The sequence below is a fragment of the Pyrus communis genome, chromosome 17 (genome assembly GCF_963583255.1).
Source record: "Pyrus communis chromosome 17, drPyrComm1.1, whole genome shotgun sequence".
NCBI lineage: Eukaryota > Viridiplantae > Streptophyta > Magnoliopsida > Rosales > Rosaceae > Pyrus > Pyrus communis.
The window spans coordinates 7162369-7182028 of NC_084819.1; the positions used below are offsets into that span (position 1 = coordinate 7162369).

The following is a 19660-nucleotide window of genomic DNA, read 5'->3' on the forward strand; positions in this document are numbered from 1 at the left end:
TTTAGGCTTGTAAAACCTCAATTTAAGTTATGAAGTTCGAAATTTGACTTTGCATTTTGCAGTTACCAATTCTACTATATGCCTATTCATTCATGCATGTTATTGAAGCAAACTACTGAAGAGAACAAGGGCATATTTACAACCTAAGACTCCCAGAACATAAGCATATTAAAACATATAAATCCCAGTACATACGTAGATTTTAAATAAAAATATGAACAAAGCTGGATGCAGCAGAAATGCATATAGAACTCCAATAAATTTCAGACGAGTTTAATGCTTAATTTGGTGGCTATAATACCACATATAGAACATTTATTAACATCATCTAGAGATCATAATCAATCAAGCAATTAAACTACATATGAATGAATTAATGTATATTGCTTTCGCAATTCTCTTGTAAGGTTCGTATAGCTCTAGCTCGGGTGTTGGCACCAACTCTTTCCATCAGTGTGCCCCCGTTGGCACTGTTGTCTGCGGGTTGCTTCTTTCTGCGGGCTTCTATAGTTTGGTCCTTCGATTGGTGGTTGAAATTTCAAAGGGTGATCTTTGGAGGATGATTGAGTCTTGTGCTCTTCCACCGCTGGGGTTGTGCTCTGCTTGATTTCAGGCAGCTGTTGGGGTCGTGGTTTGCGGTGTCTTGGCTGCAGCGTAGGATGCAGGCTTGTATGAAGTGTTTTTGTTTTTCTGTCTTAGGCTCTTTTTGTGTTACATTTGGGTGAATTTTGTGTGTGCTTATCTTGTATTCTTGTATTAAAAATACAAAATGCAAAAATAATCAGGTCTGCCGAAAGTTGTACGTAAAACGTCACGTGCTCTCTCAGTCCCCGACTCCTCCCTCGTGTTCCGTCCGTCTCCGCGACTCGTCCCTCTCACTCCTCCATCGCTACTCTCCAGTCTCTACATTTCTCATCTTTCCAGGTTACTTCTTTTGTTCTTCCTCTGCTTTTGATTTCGATAGATAAATTGGGGATTGATTTATTGATTGATTAATTAATTAGGGATTTGCTGAAAATTTTGCATTATTTCCAGAGTTTGAGATTGATTGATGCAAAGAAGGTGAGAATTGATGCGTAATTCGAGAGCAGCACTTGGTCTCCTTCTCAGGTCAGTCTCCAACAATAACCCTTGTTGTTTTCCTTCTTCCCGCAAGACAAACGGTCGCTGCCGCACTTTGCTTCTTCTACTCCAACCCCACTCTTCTTCTTCAATTTCCGACGGCGGAGCCCGATTCCTCATTTCAAAGCGCGCCTTTTGCGGGTACGCCGCCGAGCAGTTCTCCGACGATGAGTACGCGTGCGAATTCGAAGGCCAAAAGGTTACTTTCTTCTGAATTTCAATTTTTTCTTTTCTTCTTGTTATTTTCATTATCCTCTGTTTGGCTGCCGAGAAAATGTGTGGAAATTCTGGGATTGCAATTGTGTGCTTAGTTTAGCTACATTTAGAAATGAAGAACATGTGGCTGACACTTGAGTGTAGGCATCGTCTTCAGTGGCGAACATTGACGAGTGGAAATGGAAAATGAGCTTGCTATTACGCAGCGAAAAGGACCATGAGATTGTATCCAGAGATAAGAGAGATAGGAGAGACTATGAGCAGATATCTAACCTTGCCAAAAGGATGGGACTTTATTGGTAAGACTAACAAAGGGACCATCTTTGCCTTTGTTATTCGCTAATCTATCACTGATACATCAAATTGCTTATTCAACTCTTCTTACTCTTAGTGAAATATATGGGAAAGCGGTGGTGGCCAGCAAGGTCCCTCTTCCAAACTACAGGCCTGATTTGGATGATAAGCGGCCACAAAGAGAGGTAATGTCATCTTCTTGTCTCGCCAATTCTTTTCCAACCATGAAAGATTTGTATACATGTTGAGAGTGGTTTTATGGGGGAGAGTTTGATGATGTCATCATTCATCTGGGCAGGTGGTTATCCCTCTTGGCTTGCAAAGGAGGGTAGAGGGTTTGCTGCAAGAGCACCTCGATCGACTCCAGTTAAACTCTGGGAAGTTCACTGGAAATAGAGGGGACTCTGAGCAAATTGGTCAGGTCGAAAATGCAAACCTGGATGAGAATGCAGATTCTTTTCTAGATGGGTCTGTAATGGAGAAGGTTCTTCAAAGAAGGAGTTTGCGAATGCGTAATATGCAAAGAGCTTGGCAGGTAGGATACATTTGGCTTTCATCTTTACCATGTGTTTCTAATGCACACTTGTTGGGGGCAACATATCCTAATAAATTACCTGCAATACCATGCTAAGGGTTTTGGTCTCTTTTCCAATGTTTCTTTTTTTATTTAAAGGAATCACCCGAAGGCAAGAAGATGCTAGACTTCCGCAAATCACTACCGGCTTTCAAGGAGAATGAAAGGTTGCTGCAAGCAATTGCACAGAATCAGGTTTAGTTATAGGACATATCGCTTCATTTCTTCTATCCATGTGTTGTTGTGTTCTTGCTTCTTTATTTCTTGAACTCGTTGAAGCTCAAAAGAAACAAAAATTTATAAACAAAGTGTTTTTTCTGCTAAACTCCACTCTCATCTGAGTTCAACCTGTAATTAAACTATAATTTTATTTTTGGAATTCTTTCCTAGCATGAAAACACAATAAATGATACATAATACTTTGAATAAGGTTTTATCTGTCTTTCATGGCCTTGGAAAGGGCTCTCTCTAGAAACCACAAACATGTATTCTGTGTTGGGGACGTAGCCATGACCAAGGTTCTAAAACCACACAAGCAGCTGGGATTGCTCCAATCCCATTTAAATTCATTCTACAAACTCAATTGGAGGACGACTCATGGACGTGACCCCAATGCTCAAATCTAGTTACAACTTTTGGGAGGTAGCCATGAACGACGACTCAGATGTTCAAATTGCCAAGCGCAAAAATATGAATTGGAATAAATTGAATTGGAACAATAAGCTCGGAATTGGCAGGCTGTGCATGTGTTTGTATTAGGAAGAAAGTTGATGGCAATGAAAGAAAGAGAGTTGATGGGTACTTGATGGAAGTGAAAGAGAGAGATGGTGATGTGGGTAAAGTGTGGGTGTTCTTTAGAGTGAGTGAGAGTTTAATTTAAAGATGCGGTGTACGTAAAAATGTGTGTGAACGAAGATATGCATGCTGTTTAGATAGAAAAACTCTAAACAAAATAACACTTAACATTTCTTCTTTATGTTGTTTGCAAAGAGTGGTAACTGTTTTCAGGGCCTAAAAACTTACATAGTAGATAACGTGTCTATCGACCCGTTAGGTTTCCAGACTCTGTATTTAGTGCACGGCATAGATATTATGTTTCCAATTGATATCATTTTCTAAATGAATCTGCTTCTGTTTCTACTTGATGTAAGTGGGACAGATAAAAAAAAGGATACACCTTTTTTGTTTTTTTTTTTTTTGGGGGGGGGGGAGAGATGGGGAGCATGTAGGAGTTTGTGCTTTTACTGGGTACAGTAGATTATACTCTGAATCTTGTGATCAGTAATACTTTGGCTGTAAAAAGTAGTTGCTTCTTTGATATCTTCCTAACAACTGATGAAATTACTTCTTCTGTACTGTGTTTTACATTTTACCTCCAGCAGAATTCTAAATAAGCTGTTTTGATGATAGGTAATAGTGATATCTGGGGAGACTGGATGTGGTAAGACCACTCAACTTCCTCAATATATCCTAAATTCAGAAATAGAATCTGGCCGTGGAGCATTCTGTAGCATCATTTGCACACAGCCTCGAAGAATATCTGCTATGGCTGTTGCAGAAAGAGTGTCCGCGGAGAGGGGAGAGCCTCTTGGTGAAACAGTGAGTCTTGTCTCCCTCAAGCCATAGATATAGATCTTAGATGTGCACGCACATACCTTGTGAATTAATTTACTTTGAAGAAAGAAAAAGATGTAGATTTTAGATTGAAAGCTTCATTATTCTGCGGCTATACCACAACAGATTTTTTTGCTAGGTTGGCTATAAAGTTCGATTGGAGGGAATGAAGGGAAAAAATACCCATCTGCTTTTTTGTACAAGTGGTATTTTACTTCGCCGTCTGTTGAGTGATCGTAACTTGAATGGTATAACCCATGTTTTTGTTGATGAAATTCATGAGCGAGGCATGAATGAAGGTACACTTCCATAAATATCCATTTTAATGTCTTATAGTGCAGAAAAAGCAGCCTAGCTGAATTCCCCCCACTCCTTTCTCTTTCTCTTCTATAATTGTATTTTGCAGATTTCTTATTGATTGTGCTGAAGGATCTGCTTCCACGCCGTCGGGATTTGAGATTGGTTTTAATGAGTGCTACTCTGAATGCTGAGCTGTTTTCAAGTTATTTTGGAGGAGCTCCTACAATTCATATTCCGGTTAGCTAAATACTGAGTTTGTTCAGGGTACATATTGATTTGTAGTATCTTAATTGCAGTGTTTATGTAGATAGTGTTAGCTGTATAGAGAGAGCTGTTGTTCATGTCTGTACTGGTGATTGTAAACATGAGTATACTTAGTAACCGGAAATGTGTGATAAACTGCATCAGAAAAATCTCATGAATTTTCCAGGTTCTGCTGCAAGTGAACAAAAATAGAGATTACTAAATGTGGACTGTTGCTGATGCAACATTAATGTATTAACAAATGCATATTTATTTCAGTGCATTTTTATCTACCACAGGCTGCCCTTGTAATTCTATTCCTCGTACTCTAGTCAGGCATTGTCAAGACCTCTAGTGTTAGTCTTTCTCCCATATGAATTTTAATGCATTTTTATGTTATGCAGGGCTTTACATATCCAGTAAGAGCACACTTTTTAGAAGATGTACTGGAAATGACTGGGTATAAGTTGACTTCCTTCAACCAAATTGATGATTATGGCCAAGACAAACTGTGGAAAACACAGAAGCAGTTAGTGCCTCGAAAAAGGAAAAACCAGATTACTGCTCTGGTTGAGGTATTATGTTAGTTTGAAATGGATTTCATGAAATTGAAACAAAGTTTTCGTAGAGTGATTCCCATTGGGATTATTAGAAGTTCTTGTAAAATCTCGTCTTCATTGCCCAAAAATGACAGATTTGCATCATTTATATAAAGGTCTAACAATGGCCACACACTACCCAACGACATTACAAGGAGCAGGGTGGGGATAAACCTATATGTTTTTTCTTTCTTTTCATTTGTCAATCTCTCCATGGGAAGAATGGGACTGTATGTTAGGGATAATGCATTCTTGATATTCATTGTTGGCCCATTCCCTGACAGCTTAAGTTTTTGGATTTTATGGTTATCTAACAAAATTTTTCGCACCTAGTTCGAAAGGAAGTAGGAATACTGCCAATCGTAGCATAGAGTTCAGAAAACATTTCACTCCCTTGTCCCTTCCATCGTAGTATTTTTCAAACTTGTGGTTCCTAGAGAAGACATCACGTATCTAATCTTTTAGCATGCCAATCACTTCTCAAATTTTAGGCTTAGGATGCGGCAAATGTTTGGCTTCATTATGTCCTTTTTGTCTAGATGGAGAGGGACAAAATATTTGAAAAAGGGGAGAGAGTGGGTTTTCTAAGGGAGAAGAGCAGTTTTTTGGCATTAATACAGGGCATTTTGTGTAAGCATTTCAGGGACATTCTCTTTAGTTTATTTCATTGTTATTAGGGGAACTATGACTTGAGTTGAGCTTATTGTTTTCTTTAAATATTTGGGTCTCTGTAGTTCTCTTCTGCCTACACACACACACACACACAAACACACACGTTTTTTAATTATGAATCTGATTCTCTCTCTTAATCCTATTAACTTTACATTTTTTTCTTCTTTTTCTTTTCTCTTCGTCTTCACCAACAACCTGTTCTGTTCTCTATTTTCCTTATTGAAAGTTGACCCCAGCTTTAAGTTCACACTTCATTCAATGCTGACGAAAAAGAAAAACTTCCATCTCTCTTCTCTATCGCCTCACCATCTTGGTTTCTTATGTTTTATGTGAGATAATTTTTTGCTTCTGCTAAACAATGTCAAATATGAATTCTTACGCAAATCATTGCAGAACTCTCTGAATCCCAGGGATAAGTAACAACGAAGGTTAAAAATAGCATTGGTTGATGGTACAATTTTGTTTCTTGATAATCGTGTTGAAAAAGAGGAACCCTATTAGTTTCAAAATTACCTAGATTAAAACTAAAGAAGAGCAATGAATCTATTGGATTAGGAAGATAATCAATTTTTTTAAATAAAATCAAATTTAGGTTCTTTCTCAATGTGGAAAAGGAAAAGAAACGGAACAACTCAAAAATCCAATATGAAGGAGTGCTTGCATGGGGGAGAGCACGCTCTTCCTTGGCCTGCAATGGTGAACAAAAACTGGAGATGGAGAGCCATTAAGAGTTTTCTTACCTGATTAACCTTAGAAATTCCCACCATACGAGGCTTGATTGATTACTGTGCATTTAATTGTTATTTGTATATAAGTTAAAAAGTAATATTAATTTCGTATGGAAATTATTAATAATAATTAATTAGCTTTCAGAGTAAATCTTAACCATTGATTGTGGGCCAATCTAATGGTTTAAAACTTGTGTCTAAACTTGTGTCTAAAAGTACAGTGTAGTGCCATGGATCCTTATATATGTGTGTGTGTGTGTATATATATATTTATTTATTTTAAATATTATATGTTTCGTATCAGATAAAACACGTATTCTCATATGAATGCTAAGAACGTGGGTTTTTGTGGAGGTGTAGGGAGTCCATCAGAGGACTGCATATTATTGAAAGTAGTCATTAATAATGAAATAGTGCTATTTATCTTCATAATCTATTTTAACATGGTTCCTGATTATGCTTGCTAGAAAAAACGGCACACACTGCTCATTCATTAAGGATAATTTTCTAAAACTTAATTGTTCATAAACTTTCATTATCTACTAAATCTTCTATTTTAAGCTGTTCTATAAATTGGCTAACATAAAATGAAAACAAACTGAAGTGCTTCCATTATTTCTATCCATTGTTTGGCTTTGCAATATAATGAGTTATTAATGAGGAAACAAAGAGCTGCATGTGTAATTTGAAGTTATGTATGAAGCTGGTGCGGACTTACCTATCATGCTACCTTTACACAGGATGCTCTTAATAAATCAAGCTTTGAGAGTTACAGTGCCAGGGCACGTGATTCACTATCATGTTGGACACCTGATTGCATTGGATTTAATTTAATTGAGGCAGTTTTATGTCATATATGTCGGAAGGAAAGACAAGGTGCTGTTTTAGTATTCATGACTGGGTGGGAGGATATAAGCTCTGTGAGGGATCAACTTAAAGCACATCCACTTTTAGGTGATCCTAACAGGGTTTTGCTTCTAACATGCCATGGGTCAATGGGAACATCTGAACAGGTTAGTTTATTTCTATATCTGCTCTTCCGCATTGGGAGTTGCATCAGCATAACTCATGAAGCATTTGATATTGTGTTTGAAGGCCATTATTGTCCCTAAGTAAGGCAACTATATTCTATATATCGTCTAACAGGATTGCTTCACTTGAAAATTCTTAGTCTTTACTTGGTGTAAAGGACCACGCAAATCTGGAGTCTTGGGCATATGAACAGCTTTTGATATTCTTCAAAATATTTGGTCTTTTTGAATTTTGTGTTATGATTTCTTTTTTCTCCTTGTTATTAAATTTGCCGCTGGATGGAATCAATCAAAATGGAAGTATCTTCTCACATGGTTGCATATTAATTGCGGATGTTATGGGTTGTTAAGTGTACATGTATGCTCATGAGTTAGTGTAGAAGGCTATAGCTTTTAGTCACTCTGAAGAATTCCCCATTCAAAATTTAGTCACGATAAGGTACACAGTACTGGTTACTTGTAGTAGGCACTAACAAAGAGGTTTGCCATGATGATTGTTGGGCGGGAAGCTGCTTGTTTGTTTGTTTTAGGATAAGAAGGTTATAAAATCATTGTAACACATATCCTAAATATTATGGTAATGTACGCACTAGCAATTTATTCTCACTTCAGGCCTTATTTGGTGACGCCTGCTTGATGTAACCCAATATTGTTAATGTGGGGATTTGGCTGAATTTAGCCACACATGAGGCAGTCTATTGAGGATTTAAATATCTCATGTAGGATGTTCTCAGTACATAAGATCATGGTTATCACCGCCTATAATCAAGTGGTTTTGTGTTGGAAACTCCAACCTTATGATAATGTTAAAATTTGAGATCTTAAGTTCGAATTCTTGAAATTGAAAACCCCCCTTATGAATTAAATTCCATGTGTTGGTCTCTAGTGGCGAAGAACGAGGCCCATATGCAGAATGTTAGAACGTAAAATAATGATTGACCCACATTCTAGTGGCTTTTACAATAGTGGTAAACCAACAAACTTGAATAATTTGTCTAGTAGGCTATTGTTTCGCTTGCCAGCTATTCAGTTAGTATAAGGTCTTTTTAATTTATATAGTCAGTTATAAACATGGCCTCGTAACTTTCGGATATTGCCTAAAATATGTCATCTCTAGTATGTACCTTAGCTTGTTTGAAATTTTATTCCATTATTTATATTAACTAACCTCCCCACTTAGTGGGATAAGGCTTTGTTGTCTTGTTATTGTATTTATTTTAACTAACCTTATATATTTACTGCTTATCACCTCCTCCCCAGAAACTCATATTTGGAAGACCACCTCCTAACATTCGTAAAATAGTCCTTGCAACAAATATGGCAGAAGCAAGTATTACAATCAATGATGTAGTTTTTGTGGTGGATTGTGGAAAAGCAAAAGAGACCTCGTATGATGCTTTGAATAATACACCTTGTCTGCTACCTTCTTGGATATCGCAAGCATCTGCTCGGCAAGTAAGTCTTTTTGGACCTTATTCACTTCACTAAGCAGCTTCTCGATGTATTTGGAACTAGATTTTGTTGCTTCATAATTCAATGAGGTTTTCCCACTTTATTCCTCTATTTGGTGCTGCTGGCTCATTAAAGTCAGAGCTGCTAACATAAAAGTTTAAAATTGAATTTGGTCATTGCCTGTGCACATGTATGAAGTGTGTATGAAGTCAATTGACATGCTTATTCATTTAGGAGGAGGTGGTGTTTGCTTGCAAGTATTGCACTTATATCTTTGTTTCAGGATGCCATGGGCATCTTGTTTTGCTTTCTCTTTCATCTTTGTTTGTAAATAATTTTCTTGTTGATATCTGTGCATCTAATACACAAAGGGATTCTTGTGCCTTGTTGGATTATACTTGGTTGCAGAGAAGGGGTAGGGCTGGCCGGGTGCTGCCAGGTGAATGTTACCACCTTTACCCCAAATGTGTTTATCACGCTTTTGCTGAATATCAACTTCCTGAACTGCTCAGAACTCCTTTGAACTCTCTTTGCTTGCAAATTAAAAGTTTGCAGGTTGCTAGTATAGGGGAATTCTTGTCAGCTGCCTTGCAGCCACCGGAACCCCTAGCTGTAAGTGTTGCTGCTCAATGAATATTCTATACTGTTTGATATCTGTCCTATATATTTGCTATGTCCTATAATTCTGTATTCGTCAGTTGGAACTTGGATCTCGATAAGCAACTCAGAATTTTACCTTTCCCAAATTTAATCAATTTTTATTTCTCTTTCACACCTTCCTCACATTACGTAGTTTCGATCGAGTTAAACAAAAGGAGTTTTGTATTTTTAAAGATCATATTGGCCTGCTCATTTTCATTTTGTTACTGCCTTACTGGTGTCTGAATTTAGTAGCTTTCTTTTTTTATTTCATAAATTACTTTTGTTAATTACACAATTTGACAATGACAATATATGACAGGTCCAAAATGCCATTGGTTTTCTTACTTCAATTGGGGCATTAGATGAGAATGAAAGTTTGACAAGTCTCGGTTAGTTTGTTTCCTGAATGAAACTTGCACTACGTAAGTTGTAACTGAATTCCCTTATTTACTGAGACTTCTTTGCTTTCTTCTTTCTTTTTTGTTCTTTGATCAGGAAAATATTTGTCAATACTTCCAGTGGATCCCAAACTGGGGAAAATGCTGATTATGGGTGCTGTGTTTCATTGCTTTGATCCTGTTCTTACAATAGTGTCTGGTCTAAGTGTCAGGGATCCTTTCCTTTTGCCTCAAGACAAAAAAGATGTAAGTACAAAATTCAGTAAGTAGTCTGTTAGTGCATCAAAATTGATTCTCAGCTCTGCAGATATGTTATGTACCTCTGATACTGTCAACCTTTTTTTATGTACCTCTCATTCAATCAGTCTTGTATCATGCACTTCTGGTGTAATCAATCTTATATTATGTGCTTCTGATGCAACCAAATGGACTTGTTAGCTGCAAGTTAAAAAAATGAATTGTGTGGGGATTCTTACATTCATCCGAAAGCACATCCTAGCAGCACGAGGAAAAATATGTCCCTATGTTTGTTTCTCACACCACACTAACATTAGTCTAAAGCCAATAGAACTTGGGTAAGGGTGAAGCAAATATTCACACTTGTGCTGCATAAAATCTGTATTTGTTCTGGTTCTGTGACCCATAGAACATTGTTTGAAGTAAAATTCTTGCGACCAAAGCATATAGGACCATATTCAAAAAGCTCAATAACCATGTTCTATATACTTAAGTCTGAAAATCTACCATCTACTAATGTTATTCATGTACTTTAGATTGTTACTCAATTTAAAAACTGGGGTCTAAGAAAGCAAAAACCCAAAACACATTTAGGACCAAAATTGAGTTACCAAACTTCCACAAAAATTTGATATCTATTCTGTTGAAATCCACACTTCCTCATATGGACCGATATAAATTTAACTTAGTTACAGTAGTTTAGTACATACCCATATGACGAGAGCGGTGTTCAAACCAGATACGGTGACCTAAAATTGTAGTTCTATAAAATACTTCCATACAAAGTAGTGTGATGCATGTTAAATTTTAACCAAAATTCATAAATAAATGCACACATAGATGCTTAAAAAGAGATGGTTGAATTAACTGGTAAAGGAATGTAATATTCTAATTCAGTCCATATTGAATACAAATGAAAATGTAATTCTTATTTTGGCCAATCCGCTCTGTAACACTGTAAAAAAATGGGCAAATAAGGTCTAGTTTACGGAGCTATTTATCGCAAATAATGAACTCCCATTTGAATATGCTAGTTTGCTGGTCTGGTGCTCTCCCTTTCACATTGTACCTAAATGACTCCATACTGTGTGCTCTATCTTTCTCTCTCTCACTTTGTTTCATACAGTTAGCAGGGACAGCAAAATCTAGATTCTCTGCAAAAGATTACAGTGATCATATGGCTCTTGTTCGTGCATATGAAGGATGGAAAGATGCTGAAAGAGAAGGATCAGCATATGAATATTGCTGGAGAAATTTCCTTTCTGCTCAAACACTTCAGGCTATCCATTCTCTTCGGAAGCAGTTTAACTACATTTTAAGAGATGCTGGATTGGTGGATGCGGATGCAAGCATTAACAACAAGCTAAGTCACAACCAGTCCTTGGTTCGTGCAATCATATGTTCTGGACTTTTCCCTGGAATAGCATCTGTGGTGGTATGTTATCTGTAGTTGAAAATATTCTTTTGCTGGCTAATCTTTAAATCTCAGTTTTTCTTTTACATTTGTATCTTTTAACATATCTACAGCACCGAGAGACGTCCATGTCATTCAAAACGATGGATGATGGCCAGGTTCTACTATTTGCTGTAAGTTCCAATGCCTAATCAAAATTAAGATCTTGATAGTTTGCTAAATATATTGGAACTGTTGGGTAAGGCCCAAATTTTTCACTTTGTTGAATTAAATCTAGGCTAGTTGATGAAAATCCTATTGTATATAATTAATTCTTTTATGAGAAAAACAATTTTTTATCGATAATTAATATTTCAGACATTCCTTTAGAAAGGCTTGAATCTTTCCTGGAATGAATTTTTTTTTCCATTCACAAATTTTGATGCCTGCAACAAGGTATGGCTTCGAAGTGTACAATTCAGCCACATGTAAGAATATAGGTCATACTCGGGTATGTCAAGCATACACCGCAATATACGATAATCTAGTCTTCTCCAGTGCCCAATTGGTTGTGAGTCTGAGGATTAACTCTTAACAATATATAAAAGAATTTGCACAGTTGGTATGTGAGTACTAGGGTTCTAGCTTAAACATGGTCATAGGTATACTGGATACTTTGTACGTACCAACATGTAATACAGGAATTGTGCACTTTTTACTTTTATTTGGAAATTTGATAACAGAATTTATAGAATTTCACCTAAACCATAAACCCTTTTTACTTTTATCTGAAAAGTTATAAGAGTTTCCCCGTAATTAATCAGTTTGTGTTACTTTCAGAATTCTGTGAATGCGCGTTACCAAACAATTCCTTACCCCTGGTTGGTCTTTGGTGAAAAAGTAAGGGTCAATACTGTATTCATACGTGATTCCACTGGCGTATCTGATTCGATCCTGATCCTTTTTGGTGGTGCGTTGAACCATGGGGTCCAGGTGATTATTCAATTGTACAACGCTGAGTTGATACAAATATATGAATTGACTTTTGTGATCTTGTATTCTGTACTCTCCTCATTTTATTTTTCCCTCTATTTTTATTCCATCCTTAGGCTGGGCATTTGAGAATGTTGGATGGTTATATCGACTTCTTCATGGATCCTAGTTTGGTGGACTGCTATTTGAAGCTTAAGGAAGAACTTAATGAGCTTATTCAAAAGAAGGTGATCTATTGGGCATTTTTTTTTTTTTCAGAAGCCGATTATGTTTGTTTAATATTCTACTTTCTTCTTGCGGTCTTTAGTACTGGGGTCGAAATCCTGGTTTATTAGGAAGGAAGGGGGAACTTTTGACGTGGTTACCAGTCTTGTACACTGTATTGTAACGTTACGTTTGTCTACCTTGCAATGATGCAGCTTGAAGATCCTAGCCTTGATATCCACAAGGAAGGGAAGTACCTGATGCTTGCTGTTCAAGAGCTGGTTTCCGGAGATCAATGTGAAGGGAGATTTGTATTTGGTCGTGACAGCAGAAAGCCGAAGGAATCTGGTGATAACAGTAGATTCACTAAAGACGGAACCAATCCTAAGAGTTTGCTTCAAACTCTGTTGATGAGAGCAGGACATTCTCCTCCAAAATACAAAACAAAGCACCTTAAGACGAACGAGTTCAGAGCACTGGTGGAGTTCAAGGGCATGCAATTTGTCGGGAAACCTAAGAAAAATAAGCAGCTTGCAGAAAGGGATGCTGCTATAGAAGCACTGGCCTGGTTGACTCACACCTCAGAAAACCATCGTGATGAAGAAGACAACTCCCCCCCTGACATCACTGACAACATGCTCAAACTTCTCGGGAAACGTAGAAGATCAAAACGGCAGTCTGGTTGATTGTGATTGCTGATGTAGAAGATTTATCTGCTTCCGTCTGGTGGTTCAAGATGACTGATGAGTACCGATCTAGAAGATGAAATGCAGGATGTAGAAGATTTATCTGCTTCCGTCTCCTTAGGATCATCAGTAAAATCAAAGCCCGGTAAAGTCATGAATTTCGAGAGGTCTAGGAGATCATCACTACCATATGACTGACTATTGGGTGCAGTTTTGGGTGAAAGAATAACAGTATCTCGTTGAGATTGTGTCGCATAACTTAGACATTGGGCGCATACATAAACCATGTAGGTATATAGTGTTGACAGAGTGGGATAGTACATACAAACACAAATCTTTTCGTGGCGTTTGCGGAGGTGGTGTAGTCTCGTAGACGGTTGAAGCCGTCATGATTGTATCTTGGCAGCCGGTGACGCACTGTTAAGTTGTGCAAAGGGGTGCCACAGACGGATCTCGGTTGCTGATTCATTGGCCTCGAGTAATGCATAAGGTTTTGTTCTTGTAAACTCGTTACATGAATAATTGTAATTTGCACTAATTTCATGAAACGTATTCTCTCTATTCCAGTCCAATCATGTATATGAAAAACGAGTGGGGCCGTAGATTGATTTTTCAAATGTCGATTACGTTATGCAATGCAAGAATGTGTTTTAATTTTTTCTAATGGGTAATTCCTCCTTTACTTTGTCATGCAATATGTTGCTCCAATGAATATATATAGATATATATATATATATATATATATATTATTCATTTATTTATTTATAACGGAATTTTAGTTTCTACTCGGCTCATAACATGAAGAAAATCAAATGGAATTACATGACAATTCGGCCAAGAATCTAGAAAACGTACATATTCTTTCTTTCTATTTTTAACGAAGAAAACATAGATATTCAAGTTCGTAAATTTAGACTTGGCTACGTTACATGCATTTACTTTAACAAACCGAGCTACAATCTTGACAACAAACAGGGTTAAAACAAAGTCTTGAGCCTCCAAGTTCAAGGGTTAAAACATCGTCCAAGAACACAATTAATAAGAAACGTGCTGTCAGTCTTAACTTGAAAATGGAATAAACCTATCCGCCTAGCATGAAGAAAACCAAATTCGAGGAATCTCTAAGCTTGTTACTCTCTTTCTTTTTTTTTCATCAAAGGATAAATTTTATTAATTTTTAATAGCAATGTTTACATCTTCAACAATAATATTAAAAAGGAAATCAAGACCAATAGCGTCCCGTAAATAAAAGCCACCATGCAAAGCAACAAATGAAGCAACCGAGTGAGCAGCAAGATTACCACTCCGCTAAACAAACAAGAACTTCACCGCTAAGTTCACATCAACATTACCCTCTTTTTTTCTTTTCTTTTTTTTTTTTTTTTTTTGAGGATATCGATATTTTACATTACAGGGAGGGTGAGTTCGGCTAAACCATACAATGGGCAGCCTAATTTGGTATTGAATTAGTCATCCATGAGATTCGAACCTAAAACCTCTCACTTTCAAGTAAAAATGAATACTACCAAATCGTAGTACTGAATGGTTTACCCTCCTTTTTAATCATTCTAATTAGAGTTTGGGCATCCGACTCAATCTCCACCCTTACGAGGCCACTATCTCTAAAAAGAGCCCGTTACTTGTTTTTTGGTCAATACTGTTACTTGTTATTTAATATACAATCAGAAGGAGAAAATGAATGAGGATGCTTGCCGGATCCTCTTTGTAAGGATCCCAGAGATCCTCAAACTACATCTATTTATCATATATCGTACAGTAAAAAATCATTGTAAATCTTTAACTTAAAATTGAATATAAACAGTACTTAATAAAAACTGACCGCACACAATAGATAAACGAATATGATTGGTTCCTCACCAAGAGTATCCGGCAAGGATCCTCTCTCAGAAAAAATATCATATCTGACCGTTAAACAACAGGTACAATAAGCCGAAGCCCAAGCTGAAGATTGTCTTTGGGCCAACAAATGATTGGTTATTATTTGGCCACGTATCCGCTTTCAAAACCACTCCTCTAACAGTTTGGTTTCCCTCCTTTTTTTCCCTCTCTCTCATGTCGGTGACCGTCACATTCTCCTCCTTCGCCTTCTTAACCTGAGCCGATCCGTATACATCCCGCCCACGTTAACAAGCAACCTCTTCTTCCCTTCCTCTTCACCGTCCACTCATCCATGGCCGCCAACTCCGCCACCGCCACAGTTCAACCGTGTCGGATTCGGATTCTGAAGGAAGGCTCCAAGCTGGCCGATCAAATTTCCGGTCCCGTGGTTTACTGGATGTTCAGAGACCAAAGGGTTAGAGACAATTGGGCGTTGATCCACGCCATTGAGCATGCCCGCAAGGCCAGTGTCCCCATGGCCGTCGCGTTCAATCTGTTCGATCAGTTTCTTGGCGCCAAAGCCCGCCAATTAGGGTTTATGCTGAGGGGCTTGCAGCAATTGCAGAGTGATCTTGAAGAAACGCATCAAATTCCATTTTTCCTCTTCCGGGTACGTTAAAAGATTACATTTTCCAAATACCCACTTGATCTTTTCTGCGTTTGTAATCTGTTTTGTGTTTGGTTTCCGAGAAAATTTTGTAAATCAATGTTACCCAGAAAATATTGTCCTCTTTATAGCTTTCTAGAATCTCATGACGATCCATAACTTAAGTTTGGAAATTTTCGGTGTCCCTCAAATTTTGCAACTTGTTTGTATGTTATGTTGGAAAAATTGAAGTTATTTATGTTTGAAGCACATTTGACGTACAGGGAAAAGCTGAGGAGACAATTCCCAATTTTGTGGGTGAATGTGGGGCTTCACTTTTAGTAACAGACTTTTCGCCGTTGCGGGAAGTCCAGAAATGTAAACAGGAAATTTGCAAGGCAGTTAGTGATTTTGTGACGATACATGAAGTTGATGCCCACAATGTAGTGCCAATTTGGGCAGCATCAGAGAAGTTGGAGTATAGTGCTAGGACTATAAGGAGTAAGATAAATGTAAAGCTTCCTCAGTACCTTGTTGAGTTTCCTAAGCTGCAGCCACCGCTTACAAAATGGGTGGGTGTAAATCGGTTGATTGACTGGGATGGCCTTATTGACGAAGTTTTGAGGTTAGATGTCATTTTAATTTTGTTGGCATTAGTTGAGATTGTTGGGGATTCTGTTGTTGATTTTTTTTTTCCTTCGTTTATGACTAGGAAAGGAGCAGAAGTTCCTGAAATTGATTGGTGTGAATCGGGAGAAAGGGCGGCAATGGAAGTTTTGATGGGCAGCAAAAATGGGTTCTTGACAAAAAGGTTGAAGGGTTATTCGTCGGATCGAAATAACCCTTTGAAACCAGGAGGACTTTCTGGTCTTTCTCCTTATTTGCATTTTGGGCAATTATCTGCACAGAGGTGTGCCTTAGAGGCACGCAGCAGACGGAAACTCTGCCCCGAGGTTAGTGATGCGAAATTATGGTTATGGTGTAACTATTTTGACTTAAGCTGAAGGACTTCTTTTGTTATGCCTTGTACGTGGTATATTTGTTTAATCAACTGTGTCTACATGCTATTTAAAGGCAGTCGATGCATTTTTAGAGGAGTTGATTGTGCGCAGAGAACTTGCCGATAACTTCTGCTTCTACCAGCCTCATTATGATTCATTACAAGGGGCATGGGAATGGGCTCGCAAGACGTTGGCAGACCATGCTTCTGATATGAGAGAGCATATTTACACGTCAGTAATTCGGTTTTCCTTCGTTGGTCAGTACGGGTTTGTGAAGTTATGGTTATGAATGTCTAAACAAAGTGTTGAAATTGCAGGAAGGAACAATTGGAGAATGCACAAACAGCTGATCCTGTAAGTCGATTTTGTAGGCTCTTTTATTTTTCTCTTAGGTGGGATGTTGGGATTATCTGAACTTTCATATGTTTTCCTTCCTCTTCGCTTCAACCTTTATATAACTAAGATCTGTGCTTTATGAAATTATGTATTTGTGTGTGTCAGCTCAGTTGTATAACTTTGGCTCGTCTGCCGTATCAATCTCTACTAACCTCCTAGTTCTTGTGGTCCTGAATTTCAGCTTTGGAATGCCTCCCAATTGGAGATGGTTTATTATGGGAAGATGCATGGGTTTATGCGGTGAGTCCCCTTTTGGTGGACCATATTCTGTTCATGGTTTAATGGTTTCCTGTTCTGCCTGGGGTTCTTAAACCTTTCTGATATTTGGAAACTCCGCGAATTAGCATTGAATTCATATGGTTAAATCTTTTAAACAAATTTGGATTATCTCGTCCCATTTATAAACTGAGGAATCTCGTCCTTTTTAAGTAGTGCTGCTATTTGCCGAGTATGGTGTCACTTTATGCTTGCTTTGTTTGCTTGTATTACAATGGCAACACGATAACTAGGGTTTTACGTGCTAATAGGTTTCTTATTCATTTTATCGTTTCAATTACCAATGAGGTATTGTTGGTTAGGGTTTCTGTAACAAGAGCAACATTTGTTAGTTTTATATTATGAATTTCCTTTTTAGGTGAAATTTAATTTTGTTATCCACCAAATAAGTTTATAATCATCTGCAGGATGTATTGGGCAAAAAAGATCCTTGAGTGGACAAGAGGACCTGAAGAAGCCCTTGAAATATCCATATACCTAAATAACAAGGTATTATACTAGTAAATTTTGATTTTGGTTGCGGTTGCGGTGGTGGTTACAAAATTTTCACTTCGGTTCTTTGGCTGACAGTATGAAATAGATGGAAGGGATCCAAATGGATACGTCGGTTGCATGTGGTCAATCTGTGGTGTTCACGACCAGGTTTGTTTCAAAATTTTCTCTCGTTCCTTCTTGTGAGATGAATATTTTGTTGGCACAGATCACCTCCACTTTCTGTATAACTTTATTTCATCTCGAATTTTCCATCATTCAACACCACCGTGCTAATAGAGTCGTCATAGAAATCTGGATGTAATACAAATATTGAAATATTAGGTTAGATGTGATCCTACATTCCAAGAGTATATAAACCACATTGAAACTAGAATGGCTTGCATTTCTGGTGAGGTTCTCTTATCACATCCTTTGATATGGCATTTCAGGGTTGGAAGGAACGACCAATTTTTGGGAAAATACGGTACATGAACTATGCAGGCTGCAAAAGGAAATTCGATGTCGATGGGTACATTTCCTATGTCAAGAGGATGCTTGTTGAAACCAAGAAGAGAAAAGCAGACTGCCTGCTCAGTAGAAAGGCCAAAGAACATTGCACTTAGTGCTTCGATCTCTTGAAGTGCATGTGTAGAAATAATAGTTTCGAAAGACAGTTGAGTTGCAGACCCGTCCGTCGACCCGCAACCTTGTTGGTGCAGGTTTTGTGTCGCTTGGAATGCACGACTGGACTCCTTTTCCTTTCCTCTTTTTGGCAAATGTATTTATTCAATCTAAAAAAAATAAAAAAAAAGTTTTATTTGTATTTTGTAGTGAGTTTTCCTATGAAAAACATGACATAGGTAACATCGCAATGCCTTAACCTTGATATAGACAAATTCTTAAAACGTTTAAATGGATAGTGTTATTCATACACCCATTTGTACTTATCACACATCTTTTAATTTTTGACCGTCGAGTCAAATGAATTGAAGAATGTCAATGGTCAAAAATCAACAAGAATGTGAGAGGTAAAAAAAAAAAAAATGTGTGAATAACACTATTTTTTCAATTAAAGAGGATGACTTCATGGCCTGACTCTGTTTAAGTCTAAATTCACTTTCAAATAATCAAAAGTGTTTTTAAAGAAAGCATTTAGTGCTTTGCGAACTGTGATGTACCTACATTGTGCTTATGTGTACTATCACGTGTTTATTTCAATTCTGACAAATTGTACACGAAAGAAACTCTTGAAATATTTAAGCTGGTTTTAATTCTTTTTTTTTTTATCGAAGAAACTTTCATTAATTAAAGAAACTATTACATGAAGTTCAAAGTCCAAAGGCAGTCCAAATACAAGCATATTTCAAAAGGAAATATAACATAGGGGTCCAAAAAGAGCAACTTCACAACAACAAAAACTCTAGCTATGGAAGACTGCTGCCTCCATCACAACAATTGCGCCACCATCGTCGATCTGCCACCACCACCAAGAGCATGAAACCACGAACAAGCTGGATGAACGGAGAATGGAGATGAATGAGCCACCCGCGCAAAAAGTAATCTCATAATCTACCAAATATTTACGGTGGACTTGTATGCAAGCCCATTAAATCTCTTGACTCACATCACA

At 37.6% G+C, this 19660-nt stretch overlaps 2 protein-coding genes across 4 annotated transcripts; both read left to right on the forward strand.

The window, feature by feature from the left end:
• The first annotated feature begins 771 nt into the window (after positions 1-771).
• On the forward strand, positions 772-14062 carry LOC137722455 (DExH-box ATP-dependent RNA helicase DExH3). Of its 3 annotated transcripts, none has more exons than XM_068461458.1 (20): positions 772-924; positions 1036-1321; positions 1483-1637; positions 1730-1817; positions 1931-2167; positions 2306-2401; positions 3617-3805; positions 3960-4119; positions 4227-4357; positions 4768-4938; positions 7103-7375; positions 8654-8848; positions 9254-9457; positions 9807-9876; positions 9983-10131; positions 11249-11557; positions 11650-11709; positions 12356-12508; positions 12625-12735; positions 12928-14062. In XM_068461458.1, exons 2-20 carry the CDS (start codon positions 1073-1075, stop codon positions 13396-13398), a joined length of 3471 nt encoding a protein of 1156 aa, XP_068317559.1. In that variant the 5' UTR covers positions 772-924; positions 1036-1072; the 3' UTR covers positions 13399-14062. The 3 variants fall into 3 exon arrangements, with proteins under 3 accessions (XP_068317559.1, XP_068317560.1, XP_068317561.1); XM_068461459.1 differs by having other exon boundaries at positions 773-924; positions 1005-1321; XM_068461460.1 differs by lacking the exon at positions 772-924 and having other exon boundaries at positions 1180-1321; positions 1496-1637.
• Positions 14063-15502: 1440 nt separating this feature from the next.
• Positions 15503-18943, forward strand: LOC137723102 (deoxyribodipyrimidine photo-lyase). The gene is made up of 9 exons (XM_068462262.1): positions 15503-15907; positions 16168-16508; positions 16596-16836; positions 16958-17115; positions 17202-17238; positions 17462-17520; positions 17964-18045; positions 18127-18198; positions 18480-18943. The coding sequence occupies exons 1-9, from the start codon at positions 15590-15592 to the stop codon at positions 18651-18653; spliced, it is 1482 nt and encodes a 493-aa protein (XP_068318363.1). The 5' UTR covers positions 15503-15589; the 3' UTR covers positions 18654-18943.
• Positions 18944-19660: the final 717 nt, after the last annotated feature.